Genomic DNA, 19,048 nt, shown 5'->3' on the forward strand with positions numbered 1-19,048 from the left:
CCCTGGTCTGGAGATGGCACAGTGCCACTTACAAACAAAAGTTTTATAGCTCTATGGTCCACTGGGTTGAGAGAAAGCTACTGTAGCTGGGTTGTAAAATATTGTGGTTGCTCGGCTGGCGTGCAAAGTGGAAGTTGTAGGAGGCAGTGTGTGCAAGAGAAGATGTCTAAAGATGTCTGTAGGCCATGGGCATAAAAATATTGATATCTTAGGTTGTGCTTGGAGAAAAGTCACAGTCTGTTGCATCATGTTTAAGGCTTAAATCACACAGCAGGAGAACAATTACAGGCAATTCAAACTGTCTTCTGAGGAAAAACATTTCATTGAAAGCATGAGAAAAAGAAAATGACTAACTTCCTGTTGAAAGCCCATAGAAGGAGCCTGTGGTATGCGTGTTAGAGTGCGTGTTAGAGAGCCCGTTCGGGTATTTTTAATGTCTCTCCACGGGGTAGTGTTTCAGCATGGGATTCAGTTTAGTATAGGGCTTTGTGTTTATGCTGTGTCGGGATTATTTTCGGAGGAGTATGAAGTTTGGAGTGACAGGCGTGACGCTGGTTTAGCGGTAACAAAGTTGACATAACACAAGGAAGAAGCCAAGTGTGCGCACACGGCCGAGGGCGGAGCGCCGGAGTTGGTCACACCGCGGGGTTAGTTCACGGCTCGGTGCGGCTGTCTCAGCGTTTGTCAGGGCAGCACCTGATGCGCAGTCCAGCCTGGCTTAGTCCGCTAAGAAGCTACTAGTCCAATTAACCGAGAGGAAGCGGAAATCCACGCATGCAGGCTATTAAACCCACTCCGTGCCCCTCTGCACGACGATGGGCAGGAGCGCGGCTCCGGCACATGATGTCTACCTGATCCGACAGCCCGCTATCAGCACTGTAGTCGGACCAGGAGCAGCACAGTGAGATGCTGGTGTATTTCTGAGCGCCTGCAGTCTCGGTTTGGGGGCGCACAATAAGCCTTCGTAAGCTCCCGGAGAGTCGCCGTCGGGTTAGGCCCCACGGCCGTCACTTGGCCCCGCTGCGGAGTTTCCTCGGACGGTTTTTGTCGAGGAGGGCGCGTTAACATGGAAACCTTCAGTGATGTGCTGCTCGTCACCGCAAACGTCGGGTCACTCTTTGACAATGTGAGTAAACGACACCCAGCCGCACTGCTGTCAGGCTGAGAGAGCAATAATGCGCAGAAAGAGCCCATAGCTACGTTTTTCTTTGAATGGGCTCCACAGCTAACACACATCTTGGTCCGAGGATATAACACATGTGCTGTACTCTTCACACACTCTCTATTTACTCGGATTATATTTGTTTCCTGCATATTAACTATGTAATAGCACACGGGCTTCTTACTGCACCGTGTTACGGTGTCAGCTATCAGTAGCGTGTGCCCAATAGCGTTGAACCCTCTGTTGTTTATTAATAAATAAATAAATAAATAAATAAATAAAGCATACACTGGGCAAAGTTGATGTTATCACCTGTGAGATGAGCGCGTTACTCACCTCACGTGACCTGGCAGCGTAGACCATTAAAACCAAGCTGTTACAGCGAAAACTGTGACCCGGTGGATCCTGTGACACTGAAGGGACAGCTATGAAAAACGTTAGTAAACTTCACCAAATAGTGACAGGTAGAGCCTCCACAGTTGTACACCTGGCAACACAGCACATGACTTGAAAAAAACAAACCTGTATATATAAATACGTATGTGTGTGTGTGTTGATGCAGAATATCTTGGCTCTCTTTAATCTCAAAATTAAATACAGATTTGAAAAGATTTAAATAAAAGTATCTGAATCTGACAGGTCACAGATTTTGGTGTAACACCTGTCCTTTCCTGTTGACCAGTGATCTGTTTGCCTCCCAGGACTTCAGTTTTCATGTATTATATTCCCCTGACTTCTTGTTCATTATTTGGGTAGATGTTCCACTCTATGGGTCAAAGACCCTTAAAGGCCCCTTGTCATTATTTAGGCTATAGAAATTAGTATCTTCATCACCTTTAAAAAGTGGCTTCTGCACCATGTGCAGTAAATACCTGCTAGAAACTGCTGCTTATAATGTTTTTACATTGTGATTCTGTGTTATTCAATAGTTTATAGTATCCTTATAGTATTTACAGTTCTATTGGTATTAGTGTATTTCCTTAAGGTTAAGTATTTTTTAGTTGATAAGCTAGGCTTTGGTCAAAATTCACAGTAAGGCCACTTTGTGTAAGAGGTATAATTAAGTATTTTACACATCCAGTGGTTTTTAGTTTTGACCTAGACTGAACAAAACTTTGAGACAGTACATGGGGGAGGAGAGCTCTTACACTCATGGAAATTTGGCTCAGGACCATGTTTCCGGTTGCCAGATCTGGAACCAATGACAACATTTTAAATCCCATTGTGGGAGATATGTAAACAGATGAATATCTTCCCCAGGGAACTTGAGCTTTTCTACTGACTTAGCCCCCCCCCCATGTTTCCATAAACAAACACTCCTAAACGTTCACTTTGGGATACGAGCAAGACCTTAAGCACATCACAGGACAAATACTATTGCTTTACAGAACTGGACACTCTGGGTGTCCAGTCACAACAGACAGTGAAACGGTCATCTCTATCTGCTACTCTACATCACCAGCACCATTTCTACAACACATCACAGAGTAGTATGATCGCGATTGTCTTTTGTTTGTTGTGAGCTTAAGTAATGACAATGGATAATGGTTCAATACTTGCGGTTTATTCATCCAAGTAATGTTGGAGAAGTGACTGTCTTTAATTGTCTTAGTTCTTGGAACACATTGCTGCCAAAGACAGTTTCTTCCCACATTTCACCAAGAAGCATTTGACAACTTGGAACAATGAATAGCTAACTTAATAACCATGCTAGAGTCATAAAAACTTCTTTGGAACAGTGCTGCTATGCTGTGTAAATTGGCGTTGTGCTTCTCAACATGGGTGCCACAGTGCTCATTTTTTTGCTACAGACAAAAAAAAAAGAAAAATGCTGCTTTGCTTAGATGGTTGCAGATGGTAAGAGGCCTTGGTTCATGTTCATGAGAGCATACAATCAGTGTTAGTAGGCCTAATGATGTAAGCAGAGTCCTTCAGGTTACAGTGACTGAGCTGCTGCCATTCCTCCCTCCCTGCCATGCAAATACACTATGCAAAGCCATGTGTCAGATGGCATGAATGCACCTGGCTTTGCAGTAGACTGTACAGGACACTGCAGCTCTCCTGCAGGGCGAATTCTGAAGAGGGTGTGTAAAAAACTAGATGAATAAATGTCACGCTTCAATTTAAGGGCCAGTTACACTGTTTATGACCTTTTAAAAAGCCGGAGGAGCCAGTTTTAGAGTAAGGGAGGACTCTCGGGTATGGCGATCAGAAATGCATTAAGCTTTCTTGCTCTCAGAGCAAAACATCCAATTTTACTTAACATGCCAACAGAAATGATGGTCACATCAACTGTGAAAACATGTTAAGTTCTTTTTTTAGTGTCGCATGTTATTATTACACAATTCTTCCTATTATTGCTACAGATAATAGCATCAATTTTAAGCTACAGCTGAAAGGAAGCGATAACCTTAGGACGAGATAAGTGATAAACTGAACCTGAGCAGCCAGAAAACATCATTTAAATTTTCTTGCAGCCCCACCAAAACTGCTAAAACTATTTTATTCTATCTGACACGTTTTATCCTAGAAGCTTTGAGCTACAGTAATAATGGGCATTGTGTATTGTTCCAGAGTGAGGAGGATCTGCTAAGTAAACCTCACCCTTGCTTGAGACATCATTGTATGCGTCCGTTTCTCAAACATGTTTTACAGTATACTCAGCTGTCCGGTGAACATGCAGTATTCATAGATAATGTGTGGACAGTGTTCAGATGACGACAGGTGCAGCTGCACTTGAATGAGAATACATCCTGGAACATGCAGGATAATATTTCAGACAATCCTTATTGTTTAGTTAACCATGTGCAGAGTCACTGTTAGTTCAGAGTGTTTCCTTTCTGTGATCGTTGACATCCTGACTTCTCTTTGACCTGCTTTCCTGTCCACTGGCTATATAATTTTAAAACCAGTTGCTATAATTATCATTTTATTTTCTTTTAATTAAAAACAGTCTTTTTGTGCATCCAATTAGGGTTGTATACTATAAAACTATTATACGTTTTTTTCAGTTTCTGTAGGACTTCATTGTTAGTTGAAGTGGTTAGCTTCATCAACTTAGTTCTTAGTTCACTTAGTTCATCAATAATTTTATTGTAACAACAACTTAACTGAATATGTGTAATGTCAAAGGAGCTGCTTGCAGTGACACACCTACAGATAATTGTCAATGGCCTTTGTCATTCCCCTCAGCTCCACAGGGGAATGTTTTAAGCCCAGTGTTTTTTGTGTTATTTCCACCCACACCAGGCAGGTTTTCTCAGAGATAATGCAGCAACTGAATGGTTCTGGATGAAGACAATAGACATGCACTTAAAGATGAAGACAGAGAAGATCAAAGCATGGTGCCTGTAAACTTTTAAGTAGTTTCAGCTAGGTCACTTTACTAGGGTGAGCTTGGCAGCTAAAATGCTTTGTGAGTGATTGCACAGTGCTGCTATGCTGTGTGTATTACAACAGTGGTCCCCACTGCGCTCTTGCTGTTATTTTGTTAATCATCACATATAGCCAGTGGTGCTGGATAACCAAAGATCCATCACCACTGGCTGTTTCATTTATCAAACACTGTTAGCTGACTGTTTAATTGATCTCTAATATGTAGCTATTTCTACTTACCTTTGACCTCAGGATGATTTGAGGTTAAGTATAAAGCTTTATAGTTTTTTTTTACACTTTTACACTCCACTTTCATTTACACTTCATTTCACCAGCAGCATCTGATAACCAATATTCTTTAAATATACTGTAAATATAGTGGTGCATCAGCAGCTAAAGAGCCAGATATTTTTCTCAGAGGTTAATAGAGAATAAAACAGCTAAAGGGACACTGAATATTGGACTTCATATAAATGTTACTGTTGCTCTTTGTTCTTGCTGTAAGTGTGAAAAGCCACTTGTTTGCTAACACACGTTACAATGTTGCATGGTAATATTCTGTTTACAGGTTGTTGCACTATCTCCAGCAAAATCAGCTGACCCAGGTTTAATATTTGATTTTAGACTATCTCTTCCAGAAAGTTTGCATGCCTTTGATTTTTCTCCCTGTCTCCTTGTGTGCACAGCTGGGTGAAATTCAAAGTGCATGGTTACAGGAATTGTATAAGGTAAGTTTGGGCCTCTTGGACCATTTGATATTTCCAATCATTACCTGCCGTGTCTAATATATTTATCCTAAATTTCAATGTAGAATTTCAATTTAAAAACAGTCTGGTCCAGTTCAGGTAAATAAAATCTGTTTTATACACTTGGATCTGGCCAACTTTTGTACGCTGCAGGCATCTTTTAGCTGCTGACATCCCAACGCACAGCTGCTCCATGTTGGAAATTGGATATTGTTCTGATGACACCAAAAACTCCATGTGACCTTTAACAGCTCATTAATGTTGTCCTGTAACACACAGTGTTGATCCTCTTCGCTCCTCATTACTGTGCAATGTAAGACCTGTTTGCTTTGCATTGTTACAGACTATTCACACTTACAAGCCACAGTTTATTGGCCTACACTTCCAGGAGGTGGGAGGCAAGGACTACATGGTCAACATGGGCCATGCAGAAAACTTCTTCTGGTAGGACTAATGTGCTACTCATATATTCCAAGTCTGCTTGTGAAGTTACATTAGTCCTTCATCGTGTATTTTATTTTATCACATTTAATTAATCAAAATAAGGTTGCAAGGAGCTTATTTTCATTATGGAAAAATCTATTGAGAATTCTCTAGTAACCAAATGGTCCTTTGGCCTACATTATTCCAGAAAACTCAGTAAAATGCCCGTACAATTTCCCAAAAAGCCCAGATTTAATTTTGACCTACCAGTTTTGTTCAAGGTGAGACCAAGAAGAGTATGAAAATAATTTTGGCAGTTATGCTTAGGGAATGATTAAAAAACTATTAATCATCAAAATTGCTGCTAATCAGTTAATTGTCAGATCTCTACAGCTCTACACCAAAAGGAATAAGCTTATTTTTCTGTTGCTGAATTATTGACCATGTTATCTGTGTTATTTCCAGGAGCATTAAGTCCAGCGAGGAAATGAAAGATTATGACAGGGTCTGCATGTATGTGGACAACCAGTTCCAAGTAGAAGAGCGCTTTACGGTAAGTGGCACACCGATCCTCAGTCACAGTAACTCACACCTGCTGCCACTAGATGGGGCCGTCCTCCATGTTAGTGCTCCAAAGCAGCTGGAGGTTTATGATGTACTCTGCTGTGACAAGCAGGAACTGGGAGCTAGTAATGATTGAATTGAAAGTCTGAGCTTGCAAATCCCAGTGAAGCTTTAGAAAATGTTCTTTTATGATAATGTACAAATTTTGGATTGGAAAGTATCCGCCATATGCCTGAATTTCAGGTTTTGTAGAATGCTAAAGTCTTTAACATCTTTAACAAGTTGCATTAATCATTGCACTCTTGGCCTGGTTTGCATTTGTTTATTCAATCCATTTAAATGTATAGACAGAGCACCAAGCTCAAGGAGAAATGCTAAGTGTTAAAAGATTAAGATGGAGCCCATTTTAATTTGTTTATGACACTATAAAGAGGCAGAATAACTTCATGAGTAGTAAAATGTGAATAAAAGCACAAAAACCTTAATCAAACATTTCTGCAATTCACTGTGCTTATGAAATGAAATCTTACCACAAAGCTGTATAAAAATGATTTTTAGAATAAACTCTTTGGTCTGTCTAACTGAAAGTTGTCTATCCCTGATAAGAAACTGGTCAATATTGCATGATTAAAACATACTCTAATGGTTAGGAAGACTTGTCTTGCTTATTGTAATCTGATTTGTGGTGTGTGTGGGTGTGTGCATGAGTGTGCGTGTGTTTATGGCCTATCTTTCCTATATCAAGGTTGATTGCACAGTTTTAGATGTGCATAGACGTGCAAAGAGTATGAAACACTGCGATAGTGTTACAGTTAAACACCGTGGGCACAGACAGAGGAGATGTTCTTAAAGATCAGTTTGTTAAGTCGTTCGTGCCAGCAGCTGAATCTCTTGCCGTCATCTATCACTGAGCCCATACCTTCTCTCTGTAAATTCTGAGGTAGTGCACTTCATGCTACAAAAGTGCTATTACAGAGCTGCAGAGATGCTGCTCGGGTCGTGTGCTCAGCCTCAATCTCCACACCTGAATGGTGTACGTAGTTTCCAATAACAAGTTTGTCAACATTACTTTATCTGAAATTCAACCCTTGTTGGGAATTACACGTCCCGATTTGAGAAAAGTGGCTGAGTGTTTCTTACACTATTAACCCTTACTCCTCCCAGGTGATACCCTCACACTGGCTGTCTGACAGTAGGGGTCAATGGCTGCATCTGTAGACTGGAGGTGTGTGAAGTAAAAAGGGGAAAGTCAATGACCAGGTGTGGGGTAGACAGGCCAAAGTCAATACATTTAACTCTAGATTAAAACTATTGATCCCAGCCTATTTGTGCACAATAAATAAAGTGTGAGTGGTGGTGGGGGTGTGGAAGACAGCTGGGACTAAGTTTCCTCTGCACTCAAGTGTTCGCACCCTCCACTCTTTGGCCTGAGAGGGTAACAGCCTCCCCACCCCTCCTAATGCCTCATTCTCATTTCGTTGGTGCCACCTGCATTGATTTTCAATTTGTTTCCCTTTGGCTGCGGATCATCAGTTATATATGGCCAACAGAGAGTTTGTGCGGGGTGGGGGGGGTTCTACTTTCAGAGGGGCTGTAGGAGTAGAGGGGGCAGACTTGCATGCATTCCCAGTACAAATGGTGTTTTGATAAAAAAATCACTTGTAAGTCAATATTTTTTTATTAAACTGTGCACAAAACTGATTGATGAAGATAGGTGTTTGGCGGAGTATGTAGAAGAGAATGTGAAGGGGAATGTGTATCTGTGTATGTGTGCGTGTGTGTGTACTTTGTCGTGTCACCAATCCAAGATAAACTTTAGCCCCATTTTGAATTTTTATCAATTTATTAGAATATAGTCCTTGAATTTATAACAAGAATGACAACTCTGTCGTATTTGTGAACTAAAATAACATTTTGTTCAAACTTGCTCCACAGGAATCTTCTCCAGTGAGCATTTCATTTAAAAGAAAAAAAAACCTTTAAACTAGTTTAAATAAATCCCTGGCCAAGTCCTAACCTCATTCCCTTAGTTTGGATGAGTTGGTCACTAATTGCTGCTCGCTTGAGCCCAACACGGAGGCACTTCCATTTTATTAAATGAGGATGACTTTGGCACTGAAGATAAATGATCTCTTCAGGGAGAGATCTCTCATGCTCTGGCTGGATGAGGAGGGGGGTGTTTGCACAGCGGTCCGTCACGCCCTGAGCCCTCTGAGCGCCGGCTGATTTTTCTTCGGCTCCCAGTCACAGTGGCAGCGCTGGCAGACAGCAGGCCTACTGCTTAATACCTTTTAAATTGTTTTAATTTTCTGTCTTTATTGATCTCACAGGGCATGATTAATCAGATCAGTGGAGCAGGCAGTTAGTACATTAAAAATTGTCAGCCCCATGTCAGGGATGATTGGGTGCTGAAGTGTGTGTATGAGGGGCAGCATGTGGATGTGTTGTGCAGTTATATGTTCACTTTATACGTCTCTCTCTATTCTTTAAAGTTTCATGTGTCTTTGGGAGAGTAACAATATACTGTCTCATACTGTATCGTTCAATACAAGACTCACAATTCAGCTCACATGATGGGAAAATAAACAGTTCTATCCATCATCTCAATGGTTGAAATGATTTCTCCTGTTTTTGTCACCATATTTGTTTTGGTTTCTTGGATCACTTCTTAGATAAATGGACCAGGCATAGCTCTGTTCTTTAATTTGAAAGTCTGAAGTATTTAATGTATTTACGAATTTGGGAGTTGCATAGTAAAAATATAAATATGTAAGGGACTCTATAGTTGTACTGCATTGAAAATAAATCATTTTGTTACTCACATGAAAAATATTGTCTCATTTGATTATGATTTCCTTTGCTTTGTTTAGGTGGTTTGGTTTGAAACTGAAACAACTGAAAGTGATCTTTCATATTCTACATTTTGTCATTCCCAGGTGCATGTGCCAGATATTTTGAAATGTCTGTACTTTACTTCTGTGTCTCCACAGGCTTTAGGAAGCATGTACTTCATCCACAAGACACTGAAGAACATCTATCAGTATGATTTTAACGGTAAAAACTTTACACATGTGACATTTACATGGAATTTTTAGTATTTTATTATTGGTCAACTTGGCACCACATTAAAAACTGTTTAATTTGCTATATGAGTGGAGTAAGAGCAATGTGGCACATGATTGGCAAGATTGTTCTAAATTTCATTGCATTTCTCTCAGTGTAATGACAGTCTGGTGGCCACTTCATCTGGTCAGATATTTGCAAGCAACCTGAATTTAAAGTGCTGTTATTTTGCTGCTGCACAGTCCAGTCACGTTAGGTCTGAAAAAGCTCCTCAGAAAAGCTTATGGAAGACCCATAAACATACTGGAGCTGCCACTCGCTGTGTAGCCTCAACCGATTGTTGTTCACCAAACACAGTCTAATAGCTTATAGATCCTCTCATCACGTATGCCGCTCTGATGAGGTTAACACCAGTTTATTGATTGCAGTTTGCATGTTTTCTCACTCTTTTACATGTCATGCCTCTCTCTGCCTCCTTCTTCCTGTCACAGTTAAGGATTTTAAAGCAGTGTCTGGGCAGAACAAGTACATGGGCCCTCTGGACGTGGTCACCACAGTAGAGAAAGAAAAATTCCCAAAGAATTTCTGGCCTGATGTGAGTATTTATGTATGAGTGTGCATCTATTTCTGCCTGCATTTGTGTGTGTGTGTGTGTGTGTGTGTGTGTGTGTGTATATGAGTGTGGGGAGGGATATGAGTGGGCCAAAGGGGGATGCTGGGACAAATGAGTCTACTGGGGCTGTAGGGGCTGTCTGCCTGCTCTGACAGGGAGATGAGACAAATTATGTGAAAGAATCAATAATTATCAGTTTGGCCGTTCAAAGACACGGCTCGTTGCTGTTCAGTCACTCACTCTAATTTGTCTCTGTTGCAGTTCAAGTGGTCCAGAAAGGGCTTCATGAGGACCCGCTGGATCATACACAACCAGTATGTACTGTCCACTAACCTATGCTTGATAAAATATTCAGCAAATATCTTGTTTGTGTGCACTGATTCTGATTCTGATAGCTTTGACAGCTGTGCATGCTTTCATATTTCTTTTTAAATTTGAAGCATTTGTAATCAGTTCTTTTATTTGGGCTGCTAAGAATGTAATCATTTAGTAAATTCCCAAAGAATAACTGGTTTGATAATTGATTAATTGTTTAACTCATTTTTAAAATTTTTTTGAGGATTTGCTGTTTTTCTTACGTGATAAGTAAGGAAACTCATTATATTTTGGACTGCTGGTTGAACAAGAGAGACAATTTGATTATATTGCTTTGGGTTTCAGGAAAGTGTTACAGACATTTAAGAAACAATAATAATATTAATATGCCGACATTGTTTATATCTCGTGTCTGCTGCCCTCAAGCTGCAATACAGTAATTTCACCTAAATAGTGGGAAAACTGGCAAAACGTAATCAGTATAATTTCTGGCCAGAGATTTGATGTCTAGGTTAGACACTTTTTACATTTTTGTTTGTATAAAAAATGTTAAGGTACAATACCCAACCCTCCCCAAGGGTTGTTTGAGCGTTCACCACATTCAGAAACAATTTTTCACTGTTGCTGCAGTGTCTTCTGTTCTTCTCATCAATCCCATCACAGTTTTCTTCTGTGTTGTTCCCCGTGGATGTTTTAACCAACACTTTGACATCATTCCTTTTGTTTAGTGACTAAACTGTCCAATGAAAAATGATTAACTATTTTACATGCAGATGTACATATCTAAGGCAGCATGTTGCCCTGGTTCTAACCCTAACCTATTTGGGAGATTATACAGGACTACGAACACATCCATCCATCCATCCATCCATCCATCCATCCATCCATCCATTATTTCTACCCACTTATCCCTATTTAGGGTCACAGGGGTCTGCTGGAGCCTATCCCAGCTCTCTTTGGGTGAAAGGCAGGGGTCCACCCTGGACAGGTCACCAGTCCATCACAGGGCCACATAGAGACAAACAACCTCACACACTCACACTCACTCCTATGGGCAATTTAGAGTCACCAATCAACCTGACATACATGTTTTTGGACTGTGGGAGGAAACCAGAGTACCTGGAGAAAACCCACACAAGCACAGGGAGAACATGCAAACTCCACACAGAAAGGCCCCTGATGGGTTTCAAACCAGGAACCTTCTTGCTGTGAGACAACAGTGCTGACCACTATTACACCGTGCTGCACTACTATGAACACAGTTTTATTTAATTATTCATATTCATAATGTATGTTCTGTATCCACTAAATGGGAATTAAGATAAATACATCTCTAGAACAAACCAAGATAAATCACACAGTACTACTGCTGCTCCAGGTTGTGCTTTCTGTGAGCTGTAGTCATTATTTGCTCTGCCGTGCTGTTACCTGAGGGCAGTAACAAAAGGAACCTACAATCTGTGTGCCACAACATCATGCTGTGAGTCAACACAGCTCATTTGTTGGATGCACATTAATTGTTTTCCTCTGACAGCCAGAGAAAAGGAGTGAACGCTTGGCAGAAAAGACAAATGTGTTTGTATGTGGACTCAGCATTAACACGAGGGCACTCACTGATAAGAAAGGTCCTCATAAATGACACCCGTGTTGGCACACATGCATAAACACACAGCGACACGCATACTCATCAATTAGCTGTCAGATTTTGATGTTATCAGACTGTTTCCTGAGTTCTTCCTCCACCTGCTGCATATCCCCATATTTAACCTGTGTGTGTTCCTCACAGAGGTCTGGACCTGGTAAATGTCCATCTGTTCCATGATGCCTCCAACCTCATTGCCTGTAAATCCAGTCCTTCCATCTACTCAGCCAACCGCCATAATGCCCTCAGATATGTCATCAACAGGTCAGATTTACAGATGCACACAACTATGCCAAAACATGAGAGTAAGCCTTATAAATCAAAAGGTAACATTTAAGACCTGAATAAAAGAAGGTTTCTTATGCTGTCCTGGCTAATGTCATACAGTCTTTCCTAAATCTTTCACATTTTGTAAGCAGCATATTTTCAGATTTTACATAAACCTTTCCATGGGATATTTGATAATCCCTAAAGTGTTATCGTTTTAATGTAAATTTGTAAAGACTCAAAGTAAGTTTTAATAGAGAAAAGACACAAATATCTGTTCCTGCAATTTTCTATTCAGGATATCAGACAGCTGCTACACTCCTCTGCCTTTCTTTGTGTTTGGAGATTTCAACTTCCGTCTGGACACACTTAGTCTCATACAGGTATTTATCAACCTTCATTTTGGCTGAAGCTCAGGTGTAAAATGTGAATCAGCCAGTATTTAGTCATAGACCCTTCCCTGTTTTTGTGTTTCTGTGAGCAGCATCTGTGCACTTCAGCCGATGTGCAGACAGTGAAGAAGGACAGCAGTAATGAAGTGGAGAGAATCATCTGTGAAAAAAAAGACAATGACCACCAGGTGATTAAACCTGACAGTTTAGATAACAGCTGACATTTTGCTTTTACTGCTCAATACATTTTCCTTCCTCCACTTCACATGCAGGTGCTTCTCCAGATTGAGGAGAAGCTGTTTGCCTACATGCACCAGGCAGTTTTTAGGGAGGACAACGGCAAAGCAGTAAGAACACAAATCTCTTCTGTCACTCACACCAAACCCAGCACACTTTCTGTGAGACTGTACTGTAGCTATAACCCATAATACAACAGGCTACTTAGCAACAGTCTGACATGTTTTCAGAGACCTTAGATTAGATGCTATCAGTGGAAGTAAAGTCTAATGAGTGACAGTCGAGTAAACACAAAGCTTGGAAGTAAATAAAACTGTGATAACTGTGAAAATTATCTGGCTTTACACGTGTGCTAAGGTTGTGGTCACTCGTCCGTTTTTGTGCTGAGATTTTCTGTTTCCTGATGTCTAACCCTCAGCTTCTGACATATGACAAAGAGGTCACAGCTTTTCATGATGTTATCAGGGAAGAGGACATCATGTTTCCACCCAGGTAAGACTTGTAACTGAACTACCTGCTGCACACATGCTTTGCATAAACTCCCAGCTCTATTGTTATCTGTTACCCTTTAAATGCACTGTCTCTCTCAGCTACCCTTACAGTGAAGAGTACACTAAACCAACCCAGTACATGAACACTCGCTGCCCTGCCTGGTGTGATCGTATCCTCATGTCACACACCGCCCGAGAACTTATCCGCAGGGTAAGTCAGCGCTTGCTGCAGGTTTTTCTATTTCCACACAAAGTGCAGAATATATTCGTTGGTGAAAGACGCGTATACATACAGAATTTAATACAAGATTGCAACTTCTTAATAGGTTAGTTGCCCAGGATTGATGTTTTTTCCATTTTATGCATAGTTACATTCAACTTAAATATCACAGTAATTTTCAAAACAACAGACTTATTTGTAGAAATGATGTCACTAGCAGATTTTATCAACTGTTACTATGTAGCTAGCTAATTAAGCAATCACTAACTTCATGAGAGCACTCTGACTTTTTATATTTCTAACAGTATTATTCTTAGGCTGAAGTGTAGACCTAGTTAAAAATATAATAAGGTAGAAGATAAAGATATTACTTATTGTTACACTCTGTGAGAAAAACGGGGGGAAAAAACATGCCAGCATGTGTGTAATGCTTCGCGTTTGACCACAATGTTATGGCTTTGTATCATCATGTAATCCAACTTGGACACGAGTGGCAGTCTCAGCATCAGGTATCCACACAGGTGACATTAAAGTGCAATATTTAAACTTGCAGAAATGATAGCTGTTAGCTTTAATGTTGAATGCCACATTTCACTTGCTTTGGTATTTGTCCAGATGATAGAGAATTTTCATCCTTTTTTATTTCAGCGAGATGAAGATGAGAAGAATGTTGTTTATAACACCATGGGCCCTAATGTCTGTATGGGAGACCATAAGGTAAGAGTAACATAACATGTTACATAACATATACATTGTGGAGGGAAACAAAACACGTACGGTCACTCAGGTGTGTTCTTGTGGTTTTCTTATAGCCCGTTTTCTTGTTCTTCTCACTGAAGACCAATGACCATTGACTTGGATCCTTCTCATTGGTAAGAACTTGTGCCAGTGAGTGAATGTGTGTGTGTAATTTACAGCATTTGGAAGTGTGGATGTGTCCATGGGATGACTCCAGTGGGCAAATTCAGTGTGTGAGAGCTATTGCAGTAATCTTGCTCCAGTCCCTGGAGAGCTATAACCTAGACTGGCCCAGTGGAGTCACGATATGAACTAAGATGAAGTGCCTGCAGGACACAAATGCTCTTTTGTGTCCAGTGTAGTTGGAGCCCAAACGATCAGCACCTTTTACTGATCTATGTCTATTGAATCCTCTCCACTGTCACTGTGGCTACACAAGTGCATTGCCAGCCTGCTTTTCATTAATTACCATGTGGATGGTTGTCTGGAGAGACATACATTGTGCTGGACAGCATATTGGCATTTTTAGGGCCATGATTTTGTTTTGCTGCCGTTTAAATTTATTTTTTTAATAATGGACTGCTTTTTCATGAGGGCCCTCCTTCAGAAGACTGCAAATTGATGAGCTACATATAATAAGGGGACAAAAGATGTTACAACCTGCTCAGTCACAGTAACTCAGAATTTCTCAAGATTCATTAAAGGGTTGCCTATTATTGTATATTTAATACATGTTGTTAAAGAGCACCTTGTATTTATGTAACATTTTACATCTTAAATTTAAATTCAGGTGGTTGGATGAACAAAAAATTAAAAGCACATGAGATTCATGAGCTTGATTCTGAGAAGGGAGATGTATCTAAGTGCTTTGAATGCAGCTCAGCCTCTAATGGCATTTAACTTGATATTAATCAGGTCACATAATAGGCCGGTCACTTTTTATAATCCCTGTCAGCAAGATACTGTATCCACACCCACTGTATCCTGCACTGTGATGCACACAGTCTCCTGTTTGGTGTTTACTCTGATTCTTGTGCTTTAGCTTCTGTTGGCACATGATTGAACAATGTGTGTACCTGGATACGTGTGTGCATGTGCCTACTAAACCTGTGTGGACCAAAGCCTGTTTACACACTCACACTGTGGGAACTCTGCTTTTTCCCCACCATGTAAATCATTACATTTTAGAATGAAAACTTGGTTTTAGCTTAGGTTTCACTCAGGGTTTGGTTAGACAAGTAGTGGGTAAGTCTCTGGGAAATTAAGGCAAGTCAACAAATGTGTGTATGTCTATTGCAGGTCTGTAATCGCACCATTCTCGGAGCTCTGCCACAGTAGCAGTACCAGTCGGTGTCAGGAGGAATGTCACCCACCACATCCCACCCATCAGCCAGCCGCAGGACTTGACTCAAGTTAGCCTACACTGTGAACACTCAAGTCTGCTTATGTGGAAAGTCAGTGTGCGTGCCCAGGCTTCCTGCACTGGAAACAGTTTTTGAAAAGGGCCAAAAAACTCACGTGTGACCAGGACTAAATCATTCTTAGTAGGTTTTCATTGGAGTGATTGTAGTCGTTGCATTTTTGAAACTATGCCTTTTATTACAGGTCGTAATGATGACCCATGGCTAAGGCATCACCAGTTTTCACATTCATTATTTGTCCTAAATATGAGATAAGATAAGATGAACCTTTATTTGTGCCACAACAGGGAAAATCACATTACAGCAGTAAAATGTTCAAAAAACAGAAATGACCAAGTTCTTCTAAAAATATAATATTGATACAATAATAGGAAATGAAACTGGTATTGCACTCTGGTATGTTGAGTATTTACAGTTTTTTTAGATTTAACATTTTTCGATATATATTTTAAGGCCAAGCCACTTTTTAGCAATTGAACTGAATAGCTTTGACCTATGTTCAAGATTCAAGATACTTTGTTTATCACATGGTGACAGAAATTTTAATGACATGTCTCAAACATCATGAATAGGTCTCAAAAAAGAGTAGCCTTTTAATTAACAGCTGAATTCAGCCAATCAGAGTCCACCATACATAACTTTTATCTAAAGCCTTAGAAAGATATTAGTTGTAATGTATGTAAGAACTAAAAATATGGGCTTTTATATCAAGTATTGGACATCATACTGACTACACCTATATGCTGGTATTTTCTATCATTTTAGTTCATGTATTTTTTTAAGTTTACTATCACAGGAAACAGTACAGTAGATGATTGCTGTTATGTCATTTTCCTATTCATATGTTTAGTCTGATCTACATAAATAAAACTTAATGCAGGAATGATGTCTTACTGTTACGTCCTTCACACACAGCAGCTTTAACTTTGTCACATGGCTCCTGAACACATGAACAAATTAATTTGGTGTTTTAATTATTGTGTCTAACACTAGACAGTTTGCAAAAAGTCCATTTATATTTTAAAGCAACAATAAATGTGAAACGGTTTTGGCTCTGTATGAAATATCACAGCAGCAGAGCATTATACCGTGGTGAATTCATTAATGGTGTCATTATTTCTGTGTACCAGCTGTACATTTATACCAAGTGCATTATTCCACAAGCTACAACTCAGCAGTTCTCGGTTTGTCAGTTTTAGTTGTCCTCATTCAAGTAACATCATCTTGTCAGTTCATTTGTGCTGCACAAAAATCCCTGACATCAACCTTATTCCATTGCCAAAAGAATTATACCGTAGGCCTCATGTGTTTACGTCTACCAGTAGTTGGGCGTGGGGTGCACATGGCTTTACTAAAAGTACATCAAATTCTGTAATATACTGTACACCTACACACACCATATACGTTTTTGGATTTCTTTGATTTTTGACTTATTTCGTTTCCTTGATTCATAGTCTCATACTGTGGCTGTAATATATTTTTAATGTGTGAATTGTTGGTTTGTTTTTTCGGGGGGAGGAGGGTCTGACTAATTTAGAGCATTTAAAATATGTTTGTGGTTTGTTACTCACTGTGTTTTAAATTGTGGAATGTTTTGTGAAACCTGGTGTTACAGCAGTCCTTATATTCATACAAAATACTGTTTTAATGCACGAATTCACAGATATTATTACCAAGTTTAGACTGTCATTGATGTCTGTGGGACTTAAGTCTCCTCATAACAAGATTAAGTGGACAATCAGTGATGTCGATGTCTGTGTATATTGCAAACGGTTTATATGGAATAAAACTTTAGCAGGTTTCTGCTGACCAGTCATGGGAGTGGAGTTCGTTAGGCCAGTATTAGCTTTGGATAAACTCTGGTCAAACACTACATCGCTTTTGTAAATAAAATATTACGCTATTAAATATGTTGCTTTAGCATTTATTTTGCTTTACCAGAACTGTACTGCACTGTAAATACAGTGTTGTGTCACATGATCATGGACTTTTAAGACAGAAGGGTTTGGCTTTTAGGAACAGGCACAGTCATCACTTTGCAATTCATGTAAGTCACACCTGTGTGAATAAGTTTGAAAGATGTGATCATATCCATCTGCAACCTCATTGGTCATAAAGCTGATAAACCTGAAAGTTCGGGTGAAGTACAGTACAACAGTTGCTTACTGGGGGAAGGGCTCTTGCACCATGATGTTAACAGGACTTGCCTAGAAAATGGAATAAACAGATTGCACAGTGCCATTTGGTTATGTAGACATGAACATAAAAAGCACATAAATGCTGACCTTTGTGCAGCTCAGGCTGAAGGGACATGTACCAGATATATTCACAGCGGACATCAGCCTGTTCTAATTTAAGGTATATTACTGTGTATTACTGTATGTCTGTGTTATGCATTCAGTTTCCATATGATTCAGCCATTGTGTGCGCTGTGCTTATTTTGTGCCAGTAGAAAAATTACATCTTAAACAGACACGTTATTAAGCCTGCACAGGAAAGCTGGAATGGGTTGGCTATTTCGGACATTTTCAGACTGGTCATCAAAATCCAACAAGTCAAGAGACTGATTCTATCCTATTGCATTTCATTTTTGTGTTCAGGCACTGGATGGACTCTTAATTAAAAATAAGAATAAAACCATCGCAGCGGCAGCATGTATTTTTGTCACAAATGCCAAGGCCGTGTTTAAATATCTGAATTATCAAAAGCTAAAGTATGGATTTGTGCAGCATAGGACGCTAACATTAACATGACTGGTGAACACTTTTGGCACCCTCACATGTATGTTACTGTCTTTGGTGTGAGTAATAGAAGCAGAATTATCTCAGCGGCATTCCTCAGCTCTGGCTTTGACAGAATCATCGGGCCTGGCGCCTGGACCAGATGGAGTCTAAACTCACGGAGCCTAATGGTGAATGGGCTGTTCTGTAGCTATTGATTTTACTTTGGAGTTGGTTGCGGGGGTCATTGTCTTCAATTAAGCCATACCGCACTAGTAAATCACACAAGATTTGACCTTTGACCTTTGCATCTGTGGCTTTTTTGCCAGTAGTTTCATTTTAACTCACTTCATAGCAAATATGCAGATTTTTTACAATAAACCATCAACAAAAATCCATGATAATTTATAGAGTTGCATTTCATTTTTTATTCTTCACCTTTATATTTTTATATTGTTTTAAAAAATCAAGTATAACAAGAGCAGAGTCTGTTTTCCTCTAAATGTTTCCTGAGCAGAAACTGATTACTGTAAAAACGAATTCCCTAGAAATAATTATCCTAAAATAGTTTCACTATTTATTTAGGGTTTTTTCTTTTTTACCTACAGTGTTTAATGTGATAATGTCATGTCAAGAGAGGAATAGAGTATATTTAAATC

At 39.8% G+C, this 19,048-nt stretch overlaps 1 protein-coding gene across 1 annotated transcript; it reads left to right on the forward strand.

Annotated features, from left to right (window-relative positions):
• Nucleotides 1–454: 454 nt before the first annotated feature.
• inpp5l (inositol polyphosphate-5-phosphatase L) lies at nt 455–17,577 on the forward strand. The gene is made up of 16 exons (XM_026321678.2): nt 455–1,126; nt 5,224–5,265; nt 5,627–5,727; nt 6,172–6,259; nt 9,261–9,324; nt 9,825–9,928; nt 10,208–10,260; nt 12,048–12,167; nt 12,469–12,553; nt 12,655–12,750; nt 12,835–12,909; nt 13,218–13,291; nt 13,390–13,501; nt 14,159–14,227; nt 14,323–14,382; nt 15,548–17,577. Exons 1-15 carry the CDS (start codon nt 1,067–1,069, stop codon nt 14,362–14,364), a joined length of 1,185 nt encoding a protein of 394 aa, XP_026177463.1. The 5' UTR covers nt 455–1,066; the 3' UTR covers nt 14,365–14,382; nt 15,548–17,577.
• Nucleotides 17,578–19,048: the final 1,471 nt, after the last annotated feature.

The sequence above is a fragment of the Mastacembelus armatus genome, chromosome 9 (genome assembly GCF_900324485.2).
Source record: "Mastacembelus armatus chromosome 9, fMasArm1.2, whole genome shotgun sequence".
In the NCBI taxonomy this organism is placed as follows: Eukaryota; Metazoa; Chordata; class Actinopteri; order Synbranchiformes; family Mastacembelidae; genus Mastacembelus; species Mastacembelus armatus.